Source organism: Sinocyclocheilus rhinocerous, unplaced genomic scaffold, assembly GCF_001515625.1.
Source record: "Sinocyclocheilus rhinocerous isolate Xijiao unplaced genomic scaffold, SAMN03320098_v1.1 scaffold239, whole genome shotgun sequence".
In the NCBI taxonomy this organism is placed as follows: domain Eukaryota; kingdom Metazoa; phylum Chordata; class Actinopteri; order Cypriniformes; family Cyprinidae; genus Sinocyclocheilus; species Sinocyclocheilus rhinocerous.
The window spans coordinates 265,318-290,909 of NW_015653198.1; the positions used below are offsets into that span (position 1 = coordinate 265,318).

The 25,592-nt window shown below is 37.9% G+C and overlaps 1 protein-coding gene across 1 annotated transcript in view; it reads left to right on the forward strand.

Moving 5' to 3' along the window:
* Positions 1-2,398: 2,398 nt before the first annotated feature.
* The window catches only part of LOC107715643 (adenylate cyclase type 9-like), a 70,163-nt gene continuing 46,969 nt past the window's right edge, over positions 2,399-25,592 (forward strand). The window contains exon 1 of the mRNA XM_016521798.1: positions 2,399-4,808. Coding sequence (XP_016377284.1) covers positions 2,996-4,808 — 1,813 coding nt within the window. The 5' untranslated portion in view covers positions 2,399-2,995. The remainder of the gene's footprint in view (positions 4,809-25,592) is intronic.

Sequence of the window (25,592 nt, forward strand, 5' to 3'; positions counted from 1 at the left end):
TGTTTTTTTTTTAACCATAATTCTCAATGGATTTCTGCAGTGCACAATTTTTTTTTACAGTTGTTTTTAATCAAAGAAAATATATCTGATGTGTAGCATTACAGTTTTCTATAGTTTATTATTATTATTATTATTGGCAATGTATGTAATTGTCATGAAAATAATGAAGTTGAATAATTATATGTTCCTTTATTTTCCTCAAGGAAAATATCCCCATAGACTCTGGGATGAAATATAACCTGGAGCTGTTCTTGAGAGGTTTGTATTAGAATGGATTCCATGATGCTCTTCACTTTTCCAAAAACACTCCTTTTTCCCAGAAACAACATAATCTACCCTAAGAACAAGCAGTATAGTTCTGTAAGAAACCTGTCACCCTTCTGTGTCATGACCCAGCAGCTCAGGCCCGGCCTGCTCTAGAGACACACAGTTGCAGTTCTCCAGGGAATTTCTTTGAAACAGTCTTCCAAAGCTTTTTAAGCATCTTAGCCTCTCGCCGGCTTCCAAAACAACATAATCACTTTGATTCAGCCACAGTTACTGCTGCGCGGCGCGAGCACAACACGGCAGCCGAGCAAAGAGACTCTATTAATTAAAACGTGCGGATTAAAGATTTATGGTTTATTTTGGGAATAATTTCATAAACTGGGATCACCATTTAATTACAAAATTGGTGGATTTGGTGAGTATTACGGAAAACATTGTGGAAAATGTTTCATAAACCCTTCGGCAGAGCTGACCTGGAAAGCAAAGACTTCCAGTAACCAAGCAATGATTATTTAATTACAATATGATTGATATGTGACCCTGGAGCACAAAACCAGTCTTAAGTCACTGGGGTATATTTGTAGCAATAGCCAACAATACATTGTATGGGTTCAAAATTATCGATTTTTCTTTTATGCCAAAAATCATTAGGATATTAAGTAAAGATCATGTTCCATGAAGATATTTTGTAAATTTCCTACCGTAAATATATCAAAATTTAATTTCTGATTAGTAATATGCATTGCTAAGAACTTCATTTGGACAACTTAAAAAGGCGATTTCCTCAATATTTAGATTTTTTTGCACCCTCAGATTCCAGATTTTCAAATAGTTGTATCTCAGCCAAATATTGTCCTATCCTAACAAACCATACATCAATGGAAAGCTTATTTATTCAAAATTCTAAATCTATCTATCCATAAAAAACAACGAAAAAGAACCAGACAGACAGACAGATAGGAAAGAAAATGTGTTTCTATCTAGTGGTGTCAACGCTAAATTGGTCTGGTTGATTTCATATTGCTCTCAATATGACAGCTGTGTCTCCCCCTGCATTACACGTCATTGATTGGACCCCCCCACCTCCCCTCCACATCCACCCCCTTTTGACAGCTCTCGGGGACGCGCTCCGACGCGAACACTGCGGTTTGAGAAGAGCCCACCTCCATGTGAATGCGTGCGTGCTCGCCACCCTTCTGTTGGTCTCTCTCCGGAGCGTGCACGCAGGCGTTTATCCCCACCTCTCAATATATTTCCAGCGTCTGCTGGACTTGTACAGACACCGCGTCGGATTGCGAATACAGATGGAGATCTCACTGATGCCTGATGGCCACCGGCGCACACAAGTCAACTATAATACACTGGCATGTGTCACGAGTGCCAAGCTGTGCGCTGATGGGGAGCATAGAGGAACCGGCTGAGAAAGAGATTTGTTTGGACATCACAGGAAAAGCTGCCCGTGGAAATGAGTCCTGAAGAGAAACCAAAGAGGCACTTTACCACTGTGAGTCTGTGGAGAGAGAAGTGCAGACTTTCTGTCTTCTCTACGAGGAAAGGAATCTTAAATGACTTCTGACCATCGAGGTGATTTCATTCTTCATTTGAATTATTTTACAACGTGCATTGATATAAATGGCTTAAACTGGTTTCAAACAGCCAAACCTGAATTAAGATCACAGTGTTTTAAGTCTATGGAAATATACTGGACATACAGTCATTTATGCATCTTGAATGATAAGTTAATCCATATGCGCAATCTTCATGATTTGTATCCCGTTCCGCACGTTTAATTCGCAATAGAAGCGCCTGCAAGATCCGGAGCGGGAACTCAGGAAAGGTCGGTGCTCCAGTCAAGAGAATATTAACGCGACAGGCCGTTTTAGAAAGAAGACTGGCTGAATTTTTCTACGTATTTTTTAACAGTAACGCTGTTGTTGCCTTTATGTCCGTCTGACAGGACGCGGAGTCTCCAGTGAACGCTTATTCTGAATCTGAAGAACAAAAGAGGGCGGAAGGTTTATTTTTAAGAACCCGCGTTGAGTTATTTTTCTTAAGTAGCCTAAATAATATGGAAACACATCATGTTTTTCAGTTTGGACTGTTTTTTTTTGTTGTTGACATACTCATCCCCTGCTGGACTTTTTTAATGTTTATTTGATCAAGAGTTTTTGGACTTTATTATGTATGACTGTGTTGGATATGATGAATGCCATAACTTACGTCAAGCATAAATGCTGACAGTCCTCTAAATGGTCTCATAAATACAATTTTCTTCTTGAAAACCAATGTAGTGTCTCATTTATGGGGAAAATTGTGCAATTGGCATCAAAATGGAGTTAAGAAGTTCCCTGAGGAGTCAAAGCAAACAGTCCTTGACTTGAGTCTTCATTTTTGTGGTGTTATTATGTAACTTTGATTCATCAGTGAGAGAACATTTTTGATTCACTTGTAGTAAATTGAAAGATTCCATGCGTTTTGGATAAACCTCTCCGACCCATGTGCGTCAAGAAAGACAGAAGAGAAGAGGAATCTGCTATTGACGTCATGAGGTGAAATAACCAAAACTCAAAATCCTGGATCTGTCTAAAGGCATGAGTAAATTTTTCGTCATCTAGTCGTCAGAGCTGTTTGGCACCATCTCCATTTGTTTACCCTTCTTGACTCTTTTTCCACCCAAACATCGTATTTTCATCATTTCTCCCAGCTTGCCTCTGATCTGAATGGTATCATGGCTTCTCCTCAACATCAACATCTGCTGTTTCACAACAGCGAAGTAAGCTGCGACTCCAGCGGCGATGGTGCCGTGTCTGTGCGGATCAGCGGCGCCAAGCCGCACAAACAGCAGCGTGGGAGTCTGGGCGCCAGCGCCATGTGCAGCATCATCGGGGGCTCCAAACATTGCAAGTACAGCATCTCCTCCAGCTGTAGCTCAGGCGAATCCGCCATCCGCAAACCAGTGGTCAAAGGCCTCCGGACTCAAAGGAAGATGCCACAGCTGTTCGAAAGGTCGGCTGGACATTTCTGGAACCCCAAGTTTGACTCCAACATTCTGGAGGAAGCCTGCCGCGAGCGCTGCTTCCCTCAAACGCAACGGCGTTTCCGCTGTGTGTTGTTTTACTTGGCGGCCGCCAGCCTCCTCTGGGGGTTGTTCTTCATCGCTAATGCTAATCGATGTGAACGGACTGCCTTCTTATTGCCCACGGCTGCCTTCCTACTCCTCTGTTCTGTCCTGTTCGTCTTCACGTTCACCCGGTTCTACGTCCACTGCTACAATCAAGCCTCGCTGTTGCTCATCGTGGTGACATTTGCCCTCACTCTTGCACCTCAGATCCAGACTTCAGGCTTTAGTGATTTTAATGTTCCTCCTTTGAAGGATGAAGAGGACGCAGGCGACTTCAGTGGCGCCGAGGATAAAAACCTGACGTTTGAAGCCACCCGCAGTGGAGGTCCAGTTGCTCCTTGTTTGTCCCCAGTTGGCACCTTCTCTCTAGGCATGGAGGTGCTTTCGTTGCTCTACAGTTTCCTCCATGTCCGTTTGTACGCTTCGCTCCTGCTCGGCTTGCTCTACTCAGTGCTTTTTGAGACTCTTGGCTGGATGCATTTGATTCAAGGCAATGGCTGGAGGAACTCCACTGAGGAACATTTGGAAACGCTCTACTGGCTGATCCCAGGAAGGGTCATTTTGCATCTCTGCGCCCACGTCATTGGCATCCACCTTTTTATTATGTCCGAAGTGCGTTCACGCAGCACGTTCCTCAAGGTCGGCCAAGCCATCATGCATGGGAAAGACTTGGAGGTGGAAAAGGCCCTAAAGGAGCGGATGATCCACTCGGTGATGCCTCGTAGGGTGGCTGATGAGCTCATGAAGCAGAGTGATGACGACAATGACAATTCGGTTAAGCGCTACTCGACGGGAGCGGTCATTGCAGGCGCCTCCAGCCCAAGGAGCACCAAACGCAAGAAGACATCGATACCTCGAGGCCAGATCATCTTTCGGCCATTCAACATGAAACGCATGGAGCCGGTCAGCATCCTGTTCGCGGACATTGTGGGATTCACCAAGATGAGCGCCAATAAGTCGGCGCATGCCCTAGTGGGACTCCTCAACGACTTATTCGGACGCTTCGATCGCCTGTGTGAGCTCACGTGTTGCGAGAAGATCAGCACGCTGGGAGATTGTTACTATTGCGTGGCCGGTTGTCCTGAACCAAGAGAGGACCACGCCTACTGCTGTGTAGAGATGGGGCTTGGGATGATCCAGGCCATTGAGCAGTTCTGTCAAGAAAAGACAGAGATGGTGAACATGCGTGTTGGCGTCCACACTGGCACCGTGCTTTGCGGGATCCTCGGCATGAAGCGCTTTAAGTTCGACGTCTGGTCCAACGATGTCAACCTAGCCAATCTTATGGAGCAGTTGGGTGTTGCCGGGAAGGTTCACCTTTCGGAGGCCACGGACAAGTTTTTGGATGACCGGTACTTGCGAGAAGACGGGCGAGTTACAGAAAGGATCGGACCAAGTGTGGTTGCAGATCAGCTTAAAGGTAAGATGTGCATTTCTAGTAACTAACACAGTGTACATGAGTATGTTTCCTTGTTTAGCGCTGTGCGTAATCTTTGTTGCGAGGACTGAGTGGGACACTTTTGGCTCTTGACTCATGTAGCTGTTAAATATTTCTTGCTGCATTGAAACTTTATTCTTCAGCCTGAGTATTGTCAGTGTCCTCAGTGTTCACTTGTCGAAGCGTTTTGTTGAATCTTTGCCCCTGCGGTTTCTGTGACATATTCGGTTAACGGAGCAGGTCTTTTAGGCAGTAACATGCTGTCTAACCTTTTCCGCAGCCTTCAGAAAGGGACTATTACAGATTTGTACAGTCAGTTTTTTCTCAAAAAAGGCCTGTCATTTTCTACGTATGATCGTGTTTTCCGTTCAGTGGTCAACAAAGCAAAATTAGCATTTGCAAGAGGCAAATTAGCAAAAATCCAGTCATGTTAGCATACAATGTAATGTTTGCAAACATTTGTTGCATATATATCCTTTCATTTAAAGGGATAGTACACCCCAAAAATGAAAATGGTCATTTACTAACCCTCTTGTAGTTTCATATGCATGACTTACTTTTGTGGAACACAAAAAGAGAGATTAAAAAAAGTCAGCGTTCATTTATATATTTTCCACAGATGCAATTAAGTCATAGGCCTACCGGTATGGAACAACATAAGGGTGTGAGTAAATGCACTGTTATATAATATTAATTATTTATATTGGTTTTAGTTTAAGTTTTAGTATTTTATGTGCATTTTTATATGCTACTTTTAATATAATTTTTTGGCTTTAATTTATTTAAACTTTAGTCATTTTAAATTTATATTAAATTTAAATTTTATATGTAAATCATTGGTCTCAAACTCAATTCCTGGATGGCCACAGCTCTGCACAGTTTTGCTCCAACCCTAATCAAACACACCTGATCCAGCTAATCAAGGTCTTCAGGATCACTAGAAACTTCCAAGCAGGTGTGATTTGGAGCTGGTTGAAGCTAAACTCTGCAGAGCTGTGGCACTCCAGGAATTGAGTTTGAGACCACTGCTGAAAATGATGACAATTTTTAATTTTTGAGTGAACTGTCCCTTTAATAGCTGTAATAAATCAGCTCAAAAGGGAAATATTTATGACTAATTATAACTGGTTATGATTAATAATACATATTTAGATTAGATCTTAGAATTAACTGTAGCAGAATCAATATTTATATATATTTGTAACTGATTAATTATTGTCTAAATAAAGAAAAGGTCTTTATGTGTGTGTGTGTGTGTGTTATGTGAGCCTGTGGTAGTTTGCTGATCAGCCAGGCCCATCGGAGCCTGGCACCGGGGGGGTCATTTACTTGTCTTTGGAAACTGTTTGAAGTCAGTTGGGGAGATGATAGTGGTGGACTGCTTAGCATCTCCTTGATAGTGGGGAGAATTATTTGGCAATTTAGCCCCCATATAAATGTAAAGTCTGTGACCAGGACTGTAATTTATATGCAAATGTCAAAGGCTAAAAGGGGTCTCTTAAGCCATAAACCCCAAAGACCATGCATGATTTTACGTAGACGCTACATAGCTAATAAAGAGATTCATGTTGGAGATTTGTCGATTCATTTTGTCTTGCAAAAGGGTTGTAACTTTCTCTGTTACCTGATTTCATGCGCTTTCGGATCAACAATCAACAAAGAAAAATTAGCATTTGCAAATTAGCAACCTTTTTTTGCATGCTAATAAGGTTAGCATGCAAGCTGTATTTGTACATTAGTTTCTTCTGCATATTTTGAATTTCAAACTAACCTCTCCTTTCGCTTAATGGCTGGTCACCTCACTTACACCAAGTATTGGATTCTCAAAGCACTTGACATTTTTATAAATGTGGCCGAAGGTTAGCATTTTTATGTAATTAACTTATGCAAATGGTTCCTTCGTTTTGTTAATTGTACTTGAGCTCAAGCAAAAGCCAATAATTGGGCGTTGAGTGATACATTTTCCTAGCCGTACGGAATATGAATGTCCCAACGTGTTATGAATCCTTTCAGGTCATAATTATGGTTACTTAATAGATCGTCTTCATTTAATGAGGAATGCCAGACTGTAATTAATATCAAATGGAATTCTCATTTTGACAGTATTGATAACGGGTCGAATGACTAAACCTCTTATAATATTAGCAAAGTGGCATATTCAGGTTTTTAAGGAGCCAAAACTGACTCATGCGTTTCCACAGGACTTTTGACATCTTTATCCGCCATGCTAAAATCTAAGCGCTGAAGGATCCCAAACGCCTGTTTGTGAGTGGATAAAGTCACTTGGCGAAACCGAAATCGCTGTGCCAGAACAAATCTCTATGCTGTCACAGCATCATCTCGCCGTGGCAGCGCAGGTGTCTCTGTAGGTCCTGTGGGTCAACTGGAATTGACGGCGCGGCTGTCGCCCTTGAGAGACTCGCTTCATTTCGCTGGTGTTAGTTGCCAGCACTCCCTCTCAATCAGAGAGGATTTGAGTCTCTTGAGGAACTCTGCTTCATTTTTTTTACTCCGTCATTCCCTCAGCCTTCGTTTAAAAGGGTTAAATGACCTCCTTAATATGGTCCCATGGTGCTCGTTTCTGAATATCTGTCAGTTCCTCTCTCAATTTCTTTCCTTCACTCTCTGTTTTTGTGTGCCACTCAGTACTGTAGTCTTTCCAGTGGATAGTTTAGGGTTTTTTTTTTTTTACAGTTTCATGACTCAGAATGGTACAGTAAGGTTAAGCGTAACATTGCATAACAACCTTTCTTTTTCTAACACCACTGAAGTCTCTGTTGAATTCACTGCATCTCATTTCGCTCGGTTTAACACACACTGTACCCGAGGCCTGAAGCTTTAATATATGACTTCCTTTCTTTAATCATCAACAAAATGATTAAAGTGGTGACATTCTTTCCTTCATATCTTGTATTCAGTTGATTGCCCCTCTTCAGGCGTTTCTGTTTTTTCTTTTTTTCCTCCCGTTCACTGGCTGAAAGCTTAATTTTCCCACTCCGGAGTGAGCGTATTCAGCGCTCAGGATTTATCTTTCCCTCATGGATTTGCAGGCCCATTGAATGAGCTCTCCGTCAAGAGAGACTTCGACTCCAGTACGGCAAAAAATCTTCCAGCTGCTCGCAGTAGCTACGTAAATCACCGAAGGAAAGTAGTGAGCTTGTGTGGAAACCTGGCAGACCTGGGAATAGAGACTGGCTGGGTCTCGAGTAAATCACACTGACCTGGACGCTAATCACAAAACGGCAGTCTCTCTTCAGACGCGATGTTCTTTTGAATTGGACATGTGTTTAAATGAAAGCATTGTTTGTGCTGACTCTCGCTGCAAGGTCTTTCAGTTTGCTGGTGAAATCAAGCTGCGCAAACCAACAAAAACAGCACACCTGGGTCCTTCCTACTGTGCAGTACATTTTCATGTGAAATCAAACCATGAAACCAAGAGCCCATCAAATCTAATTTTTTTTGTTGTTGCTGCTTTTAAGTCCTTGTATGTTAGCTTTTGAAGTCGTCTATATGTTAGTGTACTGCTGAAAGACCAAATTAATTTATATATAATTTTAAAATGTACAGTTCTTCTGCTTTTGTGAAAATTAGCCAGATATATAAATATTTTCTTATTTATAGATAATATTTTGGATAAAATACACTACAAATGCTAAAATTATTATTATTTGCAGGGCTGCACGATTAATCGAAAGGCGATAAATCGTGATTAGGCAGAAGCTGCGATTGGCATGCGTATCTTTCAGTGAAGCACGGTTCTGTGATCAGCAGTAAATCTCCATCCGAAGGCCAGAGGGCGCTCTCGCGCTGAAACTCCAAATACGCCTCGCAGAAGAAACCCAGGAAATGCCTATAGCTGCAGCTGAATAAACAGAAGATTCAACTGCTTTCATTGATTCAACGTGACTACCATAGTTCACTGACAAGCTATGCAAACAACTTTCATAATCGCAGAACGATATCTTTGATTTCATAAACGTGCAATAATATCGTCTGCGATTATGAATGCGATTTTGCGTAGCTTGTCAGAGAACTATGGCTCTGTGTAGTAAACGCTGCTCCATCTGAAAGCACGTGCTGGATATTTACTACTAATCACAGAACCGGCTTTACTGACAAGATACGCATGACAATCACATGCGATTAATCGTGCAGCCCTAGTAATTTGTTTATAGTTTTTGTTGTTGTTTTGACTGTGTCCCCAAATATCACCTTCCATCCTGTTTTTATTTCAGTCTTCTGTAAATTCTAACAAAAGCCAGTGAATGACATCATCTTCCAGGAAGTGATATCAATTTGGTGGGAAAACAACAGCAGTATTAGCAATGGATTTGATGCTTTCTGTTATGGTGTCTCACTATAAAACATCCATGTTTGTTACTATAAATATTTTTTTGTTTGTTTGTTTTGAAGACATTTTGTTTTGTTTGCCTAACAGGAACAACCCACCACCAATCGTCAATGCTAATGCTAGGAAAACAGGTCTGAAGTAAATAGATAAATGTGTACTTATACAGTCGCCTCCAGTGAGGCACTAGTCAAGAAAAACAATATCCCGACCTCACACGCTCTTGTATTGCGTGCAAGCGGTGAATAAGTCACTGTCGTTTCTACAATGCTGTCTGGTGCACTTCCAATAAACCACAGTCTGCTTTATAAATAGCAAAAATAAGAATAGTCATAACTGCTGCCCTGGATAAACAACACCAGGCGATGCATCGCCCAAGGGAGGACGAGGCCTGACCCTTCGGCTGCTTTTTGGAAAACAAGTGCATTTCTTGTGGCTCCATGATGAGAGATTAAAGCGTTTAATAATATAACTTCTTAGCACAAGTGTTCTTGAGTGTCACGGTGGCATGTATCTTTGTGCCTTCCACATCCCGTTCCCTCTGGCGCTTCCGACTTCCCACTGCATGAGTGTGTGTGTGTGTGCTGGCCCTTGTTGTGTGGAGTGCTCGTTTGAGTGGAAATGGTGGCTATTTTTGGCTGTTTCCCTGGAAAGTACCTGACTGTGCCCTGGTCCTCCTGCGGTTTCAGAGAACGATGCCACCTCCCTTATCGTCGGGTTATCCAAATACCCGTTTTGTCAGGCATTTCAGTTCCCGCTGAAGAAAGAATATGGGTCATATTTTTGTGGCCCACAATTTTTCATGTGAACTCAATTTAGGAGATGCAGCCTGTTGTACCCCCAAGTAGGTTATGATTGTTAATTAAGCTAACTTAGCATGACAGTAGCTTGGATATTTTCAGAGTAGCTTTTGCATTAACAAGCTGCTTTTTCCAATAATTAGCATTACTACAAAAACTTCACTCTCACATGAAAGTCTTATTCATTTTAGTGAATTGGTTCATTTTATATGGATTGCCTTTGTCAATAAATGATTCATTAATCAAATAAATGATTCCTGTGACATTTACTGATTGACTGTAATTTAACTAGAAATATTAGGAGAAGCTTGTTAAGACAAAGTGTGGCTGCGAAATAGTTAAATGTTATATATTTGTAGCTAAACTTTTAGCATTCAGCTATGTAAATGACAGTGTTTGCTAGTTTTATTAGTTGCATTTAGTTTAAATTGATCTGTTTACTGTTGACTGCTGTAATGCAATCACTGTGTGGTTGTGAAATGGTTAAAATGTTGTTGTTCTCTAAGTGTTTAGCATTCAGCTATGTATAAATGACTGCATTTGCTAGTTTTCTTTGCTAGTTTATCAGTGGTTACGAAATAGTTAGGCTAAATGTTGTTCTTTGTAACGCTTCCTCTGCTAAGTTTTAGCATTCAGCAATGTAAATGGCGATAAATTAAATTGATCTGTTTGTGTTGTCTGTTTAATGCCGTCACCTCAATTTAGCTGCTTTTTGTTAGTAGTTTGTAGTGTATAACAATTTTATGAATATTTTTTAAATCAAAGTAGGTTCACTGTAGTTAAGCTAATTTAAATGACGAGCAGCTTGTTAAGAGTTAGTGCGGTTACGAAATACTTCAATGATGTTTGTTAAATAGTTAAATGTTGTTCTTTGTTAAGTTTTTAGCATTCAGTTTTGTTAAAGGCGTAATGGCATAAAAGTCTTCGCTAGTTTTATTAGTTGTATTTAGTGTAAATATATTTGTTTGTGTTGTCTGTTTAATGCCGTCATCTCAATTTAGCTACTTTTCGTTAATAGTTTGTAGTGTAAAACTATTTTATTCATTTTTTTAACAAAGACTTAAGCTTAACTGTAGTTATGCTAATTTAATATAATTAAGCTTGTTGAGAGTTAGTGTGGCTGTGAAATAGTTAAAAATGCTTAAATGCTAATACAATGTGGTTGCGAAAGAGTTAAATAATGTTGGTCTTTTTTAGCTGTTTTTAGGTGTTTGCTAATTTTGTTAGTTGTACTTATTGTAAATTTATCTGTGTATTGCTGATCACTTTAATGTTATCACCTCAATTGAGCTATACTTTTCATTAGTAGTTTGTAGAATAAAATTGACTGTAGTTTAATTATAAATTATGAGTGGCTTGTTAACTGTGAAATAGTTAAATGTTGTATATTTGTAGCTAAATTTTTAGCGTACATGTATGTAGGCTAAATGGCAGTGTTTGCTAGTTTTATTGTTTATTAATCATTTATCATTTAGTTTAAATATATCTGTTTACTGGTGACCGATTTAATGCTATCACAGTATGGTTGTGAAATGGTTAAATGCTTTTCTTTCTTAGATTTTTAGCATTCAGCTATGTAAATTATGATTTTTGCTGGTTTCATTAGTTTTATTTAGTGTAAATGTATCTGTTTATCTGATCACTTTAATGCTTTGACCTTAATTGAGCTAATTTTTGTAAGTAGTTTGTAGTGTAGCTAACTATTTTTAAGGTAGCTTGACTGTAGCTTTAAAGGTGCCATAGAATGCATTGATACAATATTTAAAATTGTTCTTTGATATATACATAGAAGGTATGTGGCTTAGGTAAGGGCAAAACATCTCCAGAAACAGTTTTACATGTCCATTTACAACCCTAGGATTTGTCCCTAGAATGAAATGGTCTGTTTTTACCTTATTTGGAAGGGTCATGAATAATAATGTTGAGCTCTGCTCTGATTGTTATACTCATACTACTGAGTACTATATATTACATTTTAATAATACTACTTTAAATGATAAATAGTTTAAGATACAGTTTCAAGTTAGCGTCCCCAGCACTGGTCAAGTGTTAGTCGATATGCCTTGTACGTGTGAATTTGAAAGTTGCAGACTGTTAATTGCTTAACAATCAATATATCATCTGTGAATTTCCATAAACCGCTCTGTGTGCGTTGGACAGCTAGGCTTTGATTTTTGTCACTGACATGAGGGTGACCTCTTATCAAATCATTCCAACTGAAAGAGCAACATTGCAACCACTTGGTTTGTGCTCCCAAAGGATTGTTTTTCAGTTAAGCATGACGGAGATTGTAGAGGAGCCTCAAAAATGATTGTCTGTAGTTAATTTAAACTATATTTTCTGCAAAAACTGCTACCAGGATGCTTCAATGTTTACAGGACGTTGATATAGCATTGCTATGGTATTCGAAGTGATTTTTAGTGCGGCTGCTAGTGTGTTTTGGGTCATTTGTTTCTTTCTTCTGTGGTTCAAATCTATCTTGAGATAGTATTGATTCTAGCCTGTCCCATATCCTGAAATCCAGTTATTTTTCCTCTCTCAGTGCATGTATTTTTTGATTCCTTGTTCAATCAGTTATGTTGGTATAAAATAATTGGCCATTTGTTTCACCTAAACCTCTGCAGATGTTCGATTCAATGGCGTTAAAATGAAAACCCGTGATTAATCACCTACATTCTTCTCTGTTCATCTGCAAATGACTAATTTTCCATTCATTTCACTTTCATCTCGTTCATCCAATGGCAGCCGTTGTGCCGTGCGTGTGTGTTACTGTAGAACAACCTTCGATGTGAGGACTGACAATGTGGCGCCGTGACCTTCAAAAGGAGGACTGAAGGCGATCAGGCAGTCCGATGGGAGAGTGAAGGAGCCCTATAATGTGTTCATTTGATGGATGCCAGAGGACGGTCTCCATATAAAGTGAACCTCTGGGTGTCTATTTCTCTCAGGGGATTTTGGAGAAATCTGCATAAATGCACAGAAGTGCAGTCATATATTCAGAAAATGCAGTTCTCCAAACTGCATGCTCTCAAGAAAAGTGTAGGTTGTGAATTGATCAACTTTGATTTGTTTGTTTATTCCTTGGTGTGCAGCAGCCTTTTATCATGAAGTGGAGATTTTGACATTGTTTAAACCTTGATGGGGTGTTAGTGGTTAAGGACTCTTGACTGGTGATTTGAGGGTTGCTGGTTCGATCTTCGCAAATTGTGAGTTAGCATTGGTTATAGATTGATATATTGTTCTACCTAATGTTCGGCCGTTTTGAGATTATTGTTACACTTGATTAATGCTATATCACCCCATAAAGTCAATTTCAAAATCTATTGATACACATATTTATTGAAATGTGTCTTATAATGGGAACTAAAGGTTTTAGAAATGCTTCAGTTCTTTACATTTCAAATGAAGTTATGCTATTGGGTTGTAAGATTTTTTTTTAATGTTTTTGAAAGAAGTCTCTTATGCTCACCAAGGCTGCATTTATTTGACCAAAAGTATTATTGTGAAATATTAATATATTTTAAATTAACTGCTTTCTGTTTTGAATATATTTTAAAATATAATTTGTTCCTGTAAAGCAAAGCTGAGTTTTCAGCATCATTACTCCAGTCTTCACAAGATCCTTCAGAAATCATTCTAATATGCTCAAGAAACATTTTTTTTGTATCATTATCTGTGTTAAAAACAGGTGTGCTGCATAATTTTTTTGTGGAAACCCTGACACATTTTGATTAGAATTTTTTGATTAATAGGAAGTTTAACATTTATTTGAAGTAGAAAAGGTTTTTGTAACTTTATAAATGTATTTACTGTCACTGTCACAAAATCATCATGAATTTAAATGTGTCAATATTTAGTATTTCAGTATTTAGTATATTTCAGTACTTTGTGTGTACATATTTTGTGTTTTAGTTTTAATGACAGCAGCACTGGAGCCAATATGAACGAAACCTTATGATAATTTTCTCCATAATATTTGTGTCTGAAGTGTCTGAATGATTTTTGTCCCAAATTTTTATCAATTTTACTGGTACTCCTGTGTATGAAGAATTTCTGGGTATAATATGGCACAGTTTACTTTATTTTGCTATCCTCACTTACATAAATGAACTATAGTGTCCTGCACCCACTAGTAAAAAGATATCAAAAATTATATCTGGTGTCTGAATAGTTTTTGGTTTGACTGTAGTTAACTGAAAAACTAAAAGCATAAAAATAGTTTTGTTACTTGAAATGACAAAAACACACAATCAACCAAACTAAACTACCTTAACTTAGCTTAACTAAAATGAGAACAGAAAGTATAAAAATAAAAACTTTTAGCATGAATGAACAAGGGGTCAAAATTTGTATGGTTACCAAAGGTCATTTAGCCGCTGCTGCTAGCTGCTGGAACTACACAGTCTGTTGCTAAAAAGCATCTTTCTCCATTGACAAAATGATCAGCTAGATTTCCCCAGGTATTCTTGACGACTGGTGAAACAGGACGAGGGTGGTTTGGTGTCAAGGAGTGAGTCGACTGTGAAGACAAGGTAACTTAAGTTCTTTCGGCAGCTGCGATGACAGCTAATGAGACAGCTAAGAGTAAATACATCCTGCCTGCTGTGATACTGATTCCCAGCATGCCGAGGCAGCTGCTGGTCTTTGATGTGTGATTGTACGGCGTCTGAAGGTGACAGGAGAAGCCCACTAGCACCGTATTTGTACTGTTCTGACCTACTGACTCCAAGTATGTGCTCATAAAGCCATTAATAGAATATGAAAAATTAAAAGTGGCAGTGTTGTTTCTCATTCTGACGTAGCCTCTTTCCTCTTGTCCCTGCGGTGTCTGCACTAGCAAAGCCAATGTTCTGCAGCCGTGAATGAGATGTTATCTGTCACTTAGCTGATGTTTCTTTTTTCCCTTGAATGACCTGTGATTGAGTGTCTTGCTCAAGGGCACCGTGATTATACTTCATGATTCAGTCTAATCAGGGTTCAAACCAGGCGAGGTTAGGAGTTGAGCATTAAAGGGATAGATCTGTTGTTAAAATTTGCTGTTTATTTACTCACCCCCAGGCAATCAAAATTAAAACCTGTGGCTCTGACGATATATATTGAGGTCTTATGAAGCGAAATGATCAGTCTGTGCAAGAAACGAAACATTATTTACAATATTATTAACTGTAATCCAGAGCCTCAGGCAAACGGTCTAGTGATATTTGGTTCGCGAACGAATCATTCTTTTGAATCATTCTAGTGAACTATATGAACCAGTTCACCAAATCGGACTGAACCGTCTAAAACAGTTACTCAATCAAGTTAACTTTCGGATGTGTCTGAGAGTCACTCTGACTCAAAATGAGCACATGAGCCAGTGATATGTGCATGCATGAACCAAGCACTTGAAAAAAAGGGTTGAAATGAAAGTTTTTATGGTTTTGCGTGATTTCTGTAAAAAGGTTAGCTGAAAATTTGTATTTCATTTTATATGCTTTAAACATGGAAAACATCCAAGTTTCACATCATAATTGGGTACTTTAATGATATAATTAACTGTGTATTAGGGCTGTCAAAATGGCTGAAAAACTAAATTTGAATTTTTTACTTAAATATTGTCCATATTCGAATTATATTCAAATTTAAAAGGCATAATTTCAGTTAGGGGGGAAAAAAGCTTTTGGCTTCTCTCCTGAGGCCACAAGAGGGCGCATCGAGCAAAATATTATGCACGTTTCTTCAAAGCGTAATAAAATAACACGACTATCTTTGAAAAAAGTGCATAATGTTTAAAATAATGATTATAAACTTTATATAATTAATAAAGTTGCTTAAACAATTAGAAACAAAACAGCATCATGCATGTATGTATAATTTAATACAAAGGACCGAAAACCAATCACAAAGAGTACTTTCTTCATTTAAAAACTTGAGATGCAGTGGAATGGGGAAAGCCGCTATAAAGTCTTGAGAGTTTTTGAAAAGTTGAACTTGCATCAATTTTACATGGCTTTCTAAACATGCGGCTCTCTTGTGTGAGACACGAGTGCAACGGTGATAGATGTCCCTCTAGAAAATGAGATAAAAATGCGTTCTGTGTGAACGGCTTGGTTTCGGTTTTGACGTAAAACAACGTTTTTGCATTTGAATGTGGATTTTTATTTTAAATTTGACGAATATTCGAAATTCGAATTTTTTTTTGACAGCCCTACTGTGTATATGATTTGTCATTGTGCGATTATGTAAACGAACAAGTGAATTGAACCAGTTCATTAAAACAAACTGTCCGAAAGAATCAGTTCATGGAAAAGAATCAGATTTCCCATTTTGCCTCAGGCTCTGGATTATAGGTAATAATGTTGTGAATAATGTTTAATTTCTTGCACAGACCGAACACTTCTCTTCATAAGACCGCAATATATTATAAGCAGCAACAGGTATTAATTTTGTGTTCCTTGATTTTATTTTATTTTTTTAAATGAGCAGACTTACATTTTTTGAATTAGCAAGGACCACAGTTTCAGCTAAAAATTATTCTGAAGAAAAAGTCATCTGTTTCGATTATGTTTGGAAGGCTGCTTCTCAAAACTTGCTCTTGAAGGGTTGCCATGTCCACTGGTTATAAGCATCGCTTTTTAAGCATTTTTGGTCTTGTTGTTTGGGCTCAGCTTATATAGCGATCCATTTTATGGAGTTAAAGGGGTCATATGATGCTATTTTAAAGATCATTATTTTGTGTATTTGGTGTAACAGAATATGTTGACATGCTTTAATGTTCAAAAAACACATTATTTTTCAAATACTGTACATTATTGTAGGTCCTCTATGCCCCGCCTCTCTCAAACGCGTCGTTTTCAACAAAGCCCCCTCCTTTGACAAGCGCAGTCTGCTCTGATTGGCCAGCTGACCCAGTGCATTGTGATTGGCCGAACACCACAAGCACGTGTCAGAAATGTAACGCCCCTTACCATAATCGCGAGCTTCAGCTTTCAAAGTAAATATCAAGACAGTTAATAATGTTGTTAGTTTTACCATGAGTTCAAGCCTGAAAGGGCAACAGAGTCCAGACAGACACAGTGATGATGCAGTACACAAGCCGCGGTTAAGACAGCGGACGTGCTATGATTTCTGATTCGCATCAAATTACCCCTTTAATAAAGTAGGGAGGTCACTATATTTTTGTATGTGGCTTCTTTCTAAGATAACGTGATTGGATTTAAGTTTATTATGGGCTTGTTCTTGTTTGGTGTTTTTTTTTAATAGCAAGATCTGGCAACACTAATGAATCAGAAACGTTCCTCATTCACTGTGCACCACACATACAACTCTGCTATGTCATTAACAACTAGTTGTTCAGTTTGATTCATTACACACTGCATAGAGTATTTATAAATGAATTTTTCTGGATTCGATTTGATTGTAGCATGCGTTTGTCACTGTCGTAAATGACTGAATTGAGTTTGTACAGAACAGGATTAAGCACTAAGAGGCGAATTGATTTGAATGCACTTTTTAGGCTCATTGGAAATGCATGCCTCAACCTAAATTTTAGCAAAACCCCAAAAATGTGCCTATACATAGAATTTGTGAGACCGTTTATGTATAGCAATTAACTGTGGTGCTTATGTATGAGAAATGGGTTCGAGTTGGCTTATGTTGTGTCCTAATTCCCTCCGCATCGTTTCCTATTATCTTTCATCAGTAGCTGCTAAAACAAATGAGCAAGAATCCAAAACTTAATTATGTACTGTAGCCAAGAGTGAAGCTTTGTTCATAATTAGCCGTCATTGTGTGTTTAATAACCGTGGAGAGTTGCTCTGCTATGTGAGATTTCCGTCAACTATGTGGACTGAGCCGAGAGCGTGTCGTTTCCACAGCTCAGCATAAAAGTACACCAAAACATCTTGAGTCAGCACAACCCTGTCTTTATCGCTTATGACAGACATATTTACTGTCCAGAGAGATGCAGTATTAGCCAGCCAACCTGTTCTCCAGTTCTGCACCCTAATCAGACGTCATCTCTGACAGTCTACAGCGTCTGTGAACTTGAAGGGTCGAGGGGAGATAGTGAGCAGGTGCGTCTGACGTCTCAAGTGCAGTGTTTTGAAAAGCATTTGTCTTAGACGATCATAAGTCACCTACAGGCGATGGGATGCGATCAGAGCCACCTGGAGCCTGGCAGATATGAGCCTTCGCTGCCATATAAACAACTTGGACTGTCTATCACTGCAGATCAGAGGTCATATGCGCTGATACCGGTCCACCGTCCGCTGGGCTCAGGTGTGTGTGGCAGCTGTCATATACCCACGGGTCAGACCGGCTGCCTGGTAATGCAATTATGATGGGAGTTTGTCATGGTGATGTGCTTGCCATCTTAAAAACGCTAATATTTACCTTTCCTCATGATGTTTCGCTGAAAATAATGAGACAAGTACAGGATTTTATTATTTGTGCTTGACATATTAAACGTCAGTGCATAATTTGTCCTGCGCTGCTGGTGCTACAGACATTAATGAACCCAAATGAAGTAGAAAATATACTTTCTTAGCAGTGAAACCTTAATTTTTGCGTGGCAGGCAAAAAAAACAGGCAAAAAAAAAGTTTTTAAATATATAAAATTAAATAATGATATTAAAATATTATTTTGAAATTGATACAAATAAATAAAACATAAAAATATTATTACTTTATGAATCATTTTCACCTGGTGTTATGAATAAAAACAATTTAATTAATTTTATTTAATTGTACATTACGTAAGATTTTTATGCTCGCCAAGGTTGCATTTTTTAAAATAAAAAATATACAGTAAAAACAGTAATATTGTGAAATATTATTTCAATTTCAAATAACTTTTTTCTATTTGAATATATTTTAAAATCAAATTTTTTCCCCAAAATTTCAGCATCATTACTCCCGTCTTCAGTGTCCCGATCCTTCAGAAATCATTCTAATATCCTGACTTGCTGCTCAAGAATCATTTATTATTATTAATTATTAATATTAAAAATCAATTTGAGCTGCTTGATACTTTTGTTGAAACTGGGATTTTTTTTCCCGTTGGTGAATAGAAAGTTCAAATGAACATAATAAATTTAACATAAATAGCATAAATGTCTTTACTTCCATTTTTGATCAGTTTATTGGGTCCTTGCTAAATAAAAGCATTGATGTTTTTTCAAAACATTTTTACTGACCCTGAACTTTCGAACTATATTTTATTTATTACTAAATAATTGTATTTTTTACTAAAACTTCCAAATTCAACATGAATCAGTGCTGGAGAGAAATTCTGTCTATGTCTATTGTTCACGTCTCTGTAAATATCATACATGGAGTCTAGAGGGATCTCCATTGGATTCATTATCCCGCAGTCCTGATGGTGACAGATTCTGGTGTTTTGAGAGAAGGTGACAGCATCTCACTGTAATGAATGGAGTAAATCACTGCAAAGCCATTACAGCGGCGCGCCGGCTCTGGCCTCTGGGAAGCCCACGTGTTTGACCCCGCTCACCATAATTTATTTCCACTGTCCTTCGGCTCAGGCCTCGCTGAAGACACTGATATCTGGCCCTTCATCTCTGTAGAAGGAATTGAGGTGGGTGTTGCTGCTCGGATCTGAGCGGATGATGGATTTGCTGTGAAACGCGTTGGACTGTAGGTTATGCTGAGGTTATGTTGTTTGTGGGCTCACTGGGCTGTGTGCATGCTGGATACTAGTGGAGCAGATTTTGCATTGAAAAACCTTGCCCAAGCATGCTGTTTGCATTCATAGCTAAAGTGTTTAAGATGGTTTCATTCTGTTATGAGCATTATATATACCGTACAAATATTTAGGTCAATATGATTTTTTGAAAAGAAATTAATACTTTTGAATTCAGAGAAATGAATTCAGCAAGGATGCATTAAATGGATCAAAAGTGACGGTAAAGAAATGTATAATCTTACAAAAAATATGAAGCAGCACAACATTTTCAACATCGATAATAATCAGACATGTTTCCTGAGCAGCAAATCAGCATATCTGACTGATTTCTGGAGGATCATGTGACACTGAAGACTGGAGTAATGATGCTGAAAAATTCAGCTTTGCTTTAAAATAAAATGGAAAATTTTTTAAATAAATTACATTTTAAAATGTATTTAACTAGAAAATGGTAATAATATTTCCCAGTTTTACTGTTTCTACTGCATTTTTGATCAACAGATTCAACCTTGGTGAGCATAAAGGCCCGTTTACAACTAGGACAATAACTATAAATATAACGATAAAGATATAGTTCCAAAAATCGTTCTCATTATTAAAGAATAGCAGAGTCCACACCACAACTATAACGATAAAGACAAAGAGAAACGATATCGTTGGAATCACTTTTAAAACGATTTTTTTTCCAGCTGATGAACGATAAAAAATTGACAGCCAATCAGAATCCATCCTGCTGTAACGAGCTCGAGAATTTAAAGTGGCAGACGTGCGTGCGCTTAGAATAAACAGACGATATGGTTTGCTGGTGTGGACGCCAATATCGTTATCTTTATAGTTATCTTTATAGTTATCGTTCTTGGTATGAACCAAACTTAAGACCCCAAACTTTTGAACAATAATGTATATTCATGATTTTTTGTATTTATGTAATGTTCAATATTACAAATAGATTGGTCTCTTGTAGGGAATCAGTTGATTTGGAAAGATTGTTTCAATAAACTGGTTCAGAACTGGTTAAATGAGTCATTAATAATTTTTGGAGAAACATTTTGCTAAATATTCTTAACCTTTAGCTAAATCACCTAACTTAATAATAAGCCTAGTGAACCTAGTGAGTATTACATATCTATTTGCTTTTTGTTGTTGTTGTGTAATGTAGTTTGAAGTTGGATAGATTCATTCCAGCGAATTAGTAGATTGAGATGGTTCACTTCAGTGAATCGTTAAAAAACTCTATCTATCTATCTATCTATCTATCTATCTATCTAAATATATTTTTGTTAAAAAATGATGTTGAATAAGTTAGATGATTTTTCTATTGCTGATTCTTCTCTAAGCTATCAGACGTACAGATTAACCCTCTAAGCGCCAAAGTCGCAAAATTGCGACAAGACGTCATACTTAAAGGGGTCATATGATGCTGCTAAAAAGAACATTATTTTGTGTATTTGGTGTAATGAAATGTGTTTATTTGGTTTAAGGTTAAAAAAAAACATTATTTTCCACATACTGTACATTATTGTTTCTCCTCTATGCCCCGCCTTTCTGAAACGCGCTCTTTTCTGATCATTTGGAATGAGGATAAAAAGACAAAAAAAAAACATGCAAATAAGTTCAAACATCAATTCAATATCTACTATTTCCTGAATATTATGAAATTCAAGATGGCCGCCCCTGATGACGTCACAATATGCAAATTAGACGAGTATATTTACACCCCACATAAACTTTCGGTCATGCCCAACATTTTTCTAATTTACAGTAGATCTCTATCTTTAAGCCCTTTCAAGCCACAAGCTTTTGAAATCTTGATGTCAAAATCCAGCATTTTTCCAAAAATCCCTGGCGCCTAAAAGGTAAAGTTTTCCAGCAGGAGCTCTAAATGTTCTGGTGTTTTTTCTCAAGCTCTTTGTGTTGTCAGAGTTGGCTGGAAGTCTAAATGTCACCGTCAAATGTACACACAACTGCTGTTCCCCACATCGGTCCTGTGTGGGATCCACAAAGCAACCATGCATTGATCCCTCGGGGGAAACGTGTCTGCTGTGGCTGTAGACTGGTTGGTTTTATCTAAAGCGTCTGAGGGAATGTGGGTGTGTTAAATACCTGTTAAGAGTTACTTAGCGCTTCTCATCAACTCCCTCATCCCATATTGATCCTTCCCAGATTCAGCATGCGTTAACACACACGCTCATCCTGCTCTTCAGCGGCTCCGTGCTGCTGCTAATACCTCGTTAGCGCGCTCTGCGGGGAGGTCGCGTGATAGATGGCGGTGTGAATGAAAAATGAGATGCTATGAAGGGAAAGCGGTCCATGAGAAGCCCTTCTGAAATAAGCATGAAGCCGCACAGATGTGTGGGACTCATTATAGAAACACCTGCAGAAAACTGCACACGGAAAAGACATGAAACAAAAGTGACATTTGTAACAGATACTTGAGACTTCCGGTGAAATGTGTCATTTTTGGATGTGAAAGTACTTTGACTCTGTGGCACTTTTTAGCATTTCAGTATATATTCATTATGAATCAGACATGACAGAAAGAGACAGTTCTTGGTTTAATGAGTCAGTAAGCTGTTGATTTGAGAATTAATTAGACTATTCGGTCCAATTTGTGAACAAGTTGTTCAGTCTAATTCATGTATGAATCATTTTGTTAATCGGTTCGCACCAGTAATTGAAAAGGTTTGTGAAATTGTGAATGCATCATTTTGTGAACTAGTTCAACCAATGAATTGGCAAGGTCCAATTCATAAATGAATTGTTCAGTCTAATTCATTAATAAATAATTTTGTGAACCAGTTCAACCAGTTAACTGAACAGGTCCAATCCGTAAACAAATTGTTTACCAGTAATTCTAATTCGTAAGTGAACCATTTTGTGAACTAGTTCAATCCATAATTTGAAATGGTACTATCCACAAATATGTTATGTCTGATTAATGAATGAATCGTTTTGTGAACCAGTTCAAACATTTAGATAAAAGTTCTAAATCATAAAGAAATTGTTCATTCAAATTTGTGAATGAATCAGTTGGTGCACCAGTTCAGCTGATTTGAAAAGGTCTAGTTCATCAAAAAATGGTTCAGTCTAATACAGTGCATGAATGAATCATTTTGTGAACCAGATTAACTGATTAATTGAAAAGGTCCGATTCATAAACAAATTGTTTAGTAGGATTAAGGAATTAAGCATTTTGTGAATTGGTTCAAATCCAACCAATTAATCAAAAAGGTCTAATTCGTAAAAAAAAATGTTCATTGTAATATATGAATGAATCAGTTGGTGAACCAGTTCAACTGAATAATTGAAAAGGTCCAGTTCATCAAAATAATGATTTAGTCTAATTCATGAATGAATGATTTTGTAAAACCAGTTTAAAGGGGTCATATGATGCGATTTCAGTTTTTCCTTTCTCTTTAGAGTGTTACAAGCTCTTGGTGCATAAAGAAGATCTGTAAAGTTGCAAAGACTAAAGTCTCAAATCCAAAGAGATATTCTTTATAAAAGTTAAGAGTTAACCACGCCTACTTAAAACGCCTCGTTCTAACACGCCCCCACATATCTACGTCACTATGTGGGAAGATTTGCATAACACCGCCCAAATGTTCACGCAAAGAAAGAAGGCGCAACTTTTATTCACCAAATACACAAAATAATGATCTTTAAAATAGTATCATATGACAAAATAATGATCTTTAAAATAGTAACATATGAACCCTTTAACTGATTAATTGAAAAGGTCCAATTCATAAACAAATTGTTCAGCTGTTCAAAACTTCAAACCGTTCATTGAAAAGATCCAGGTCACAAGAATGATTCAGGCATTCATGATTCATGAATCAGGCATTGTTTAAGCATTCATTTTACTGCTCATACTAAAGGCTAGTGATTTGAACAAACCACTAACACGTATTAATCTGCATCATGTAACTCATTTGTGCAACGGACATGAATGATACTGTTATCAGCTAGCAACCACATAGCAATGCCCTGGCAAACAGCAGCACCATCATAGCTTCCTGATGGCGACTCTGCTCACATTCGTTTAAGAAAATGTCAATTCTAGTTAAGTTTGCATTGACATTTGATTTCAATAGTGATGCAGAAGTGAGAAAAATCACATTCGTTTTATGTAAACTTGCAGCTAAAGAGGCAGAAGCGAGCGAGCTTGAGGAATGAGCGTATTATGGGCTGTGGCCTCTTGTGTCTGATGGAGGTTAAAACTCTCTGGCTCTCCTCCAGAGCGCTTCTGATGTCTGCTCACACATTCAGGGGAATTTCTCAAGGATTTCCTACAGTTCAGACAAGCGCTTCTCTCCGTTTGTGTGCTGAAATGCATAAACACAGCCGTACTTGCCTGAGCGTGGTGCACATTGTCAGGCTGTCTTCACCCTTGCTGCTGTATTTAGTCAGAGGTCTCATTTGCTTTGACATGCTGTATAATTTACACATGCTTCTTGTGCATTCCTGCCTATTGTCATCTTCTCTCAGTCACTCTATAGTCACTCTCAGTCGCTCGGCTTTCTAACAAATAGCAGTTCTTTCCCTGTCACATCTGCCCGTTTTTGTGTGCATCTGCATGGTTAACCTCTGTCTAAATGGAGTTACACACTACATCATTGTTGAATTCTTCATTCTGATTGGTTGATAGACATTCTGAGGTGATTATTATTTTTTTTTTTAGAAGGGCAGAGGTGCTACCAATAGAGAATGTACACCTTTACTGTGAGTGTGTACCAGGATTTAGGCCTGATTTCTTTTCTACACCTTAATAGTTATAAGTGCATATTGAATTGTGATTAGTGTTGTCTTCCTTGCATATATTTAGTCAGTTATGGTCACTTTTATCCTGCAAAGTGGCTGTAGGGCAGCAGGGTTAAGAAGTACTTCCAGGTTTATTAAACTAGTTTATTTCTGAACTAGTAACAGCTGTTTGTTTTAAGCAAAATGCTTCATCAGCTGCGCAAGAAAAGCTTTTCTGGGATGGAAACCTGAAAAATGAGATAAATACATAAAGTTGTTTCAGAGAAAAGCTTGTGTAGCATTTGTTTGCCAATGTGGTGTGATATTTAGTTACTTGTTTATTTGCTGATTTACATTCAATTAATTTATCCATTCATTCATTCATTAATTCATTCATTCATTCATTCATCATTGGCTTATTTGTTTTTTATTTATTTGCTTTTATTTATTAATTTATTTGATTTTTGTCTACTTTGCTTATTTGTTTGCATTTAGCCTGTTTTATTTATTAATTTACTAATTTTTAGTTTTGTGCTTATTTGTTTCATTTGTTTGCTTTTATTTATTTAGTTTGCATTTATTTACTTATTTGTTTGTTTGCATTTATATACTTTCATTTGTTTATTTGCATTTATTTATTTGTATAGTTTATTTATTTATTTGCATTTTTAGTTATTTAATTGTTTGTTTATTTGTTCATTCATTTGAATTTATTTATTTATTTATTTAAATCTAATGCAATGATTAATGCAAATCTAATGCAATGTAAAGAAATACTGTTTGGGGCCACTATGTGTCGATGGTGGCTGTGGCATCTGTACTGTATCTGTCAGATGGCTCTAAAGAATAATGCCAGCTCTTGATATCATGTTAGGTGTTGTATTGGATTGGATTGCATGCTCAGATCTCAGATTACAGAATGAAACTGTTTCATTTATTATACTACATCCACTAGTGTCACCTTAGCTTGTAGTGCAGACCGAACAATTTTCACAGAGCTCACAACGATCTGTAAAAAAGAGCTTGCATCCCATATCTACCCGCTATTGCACTCGTATTTAGTTTTTTCCTTCCTTATCTCCCAAGAGGCCTTGCTGCTTAAACAGCCATGGCCATGCAGGAGAGATAGCCAGAGTGTATTCAAGGACGGAGTGTGTGTGTGTGTGTGTGTGTGTGTGTGTGGATGTGTG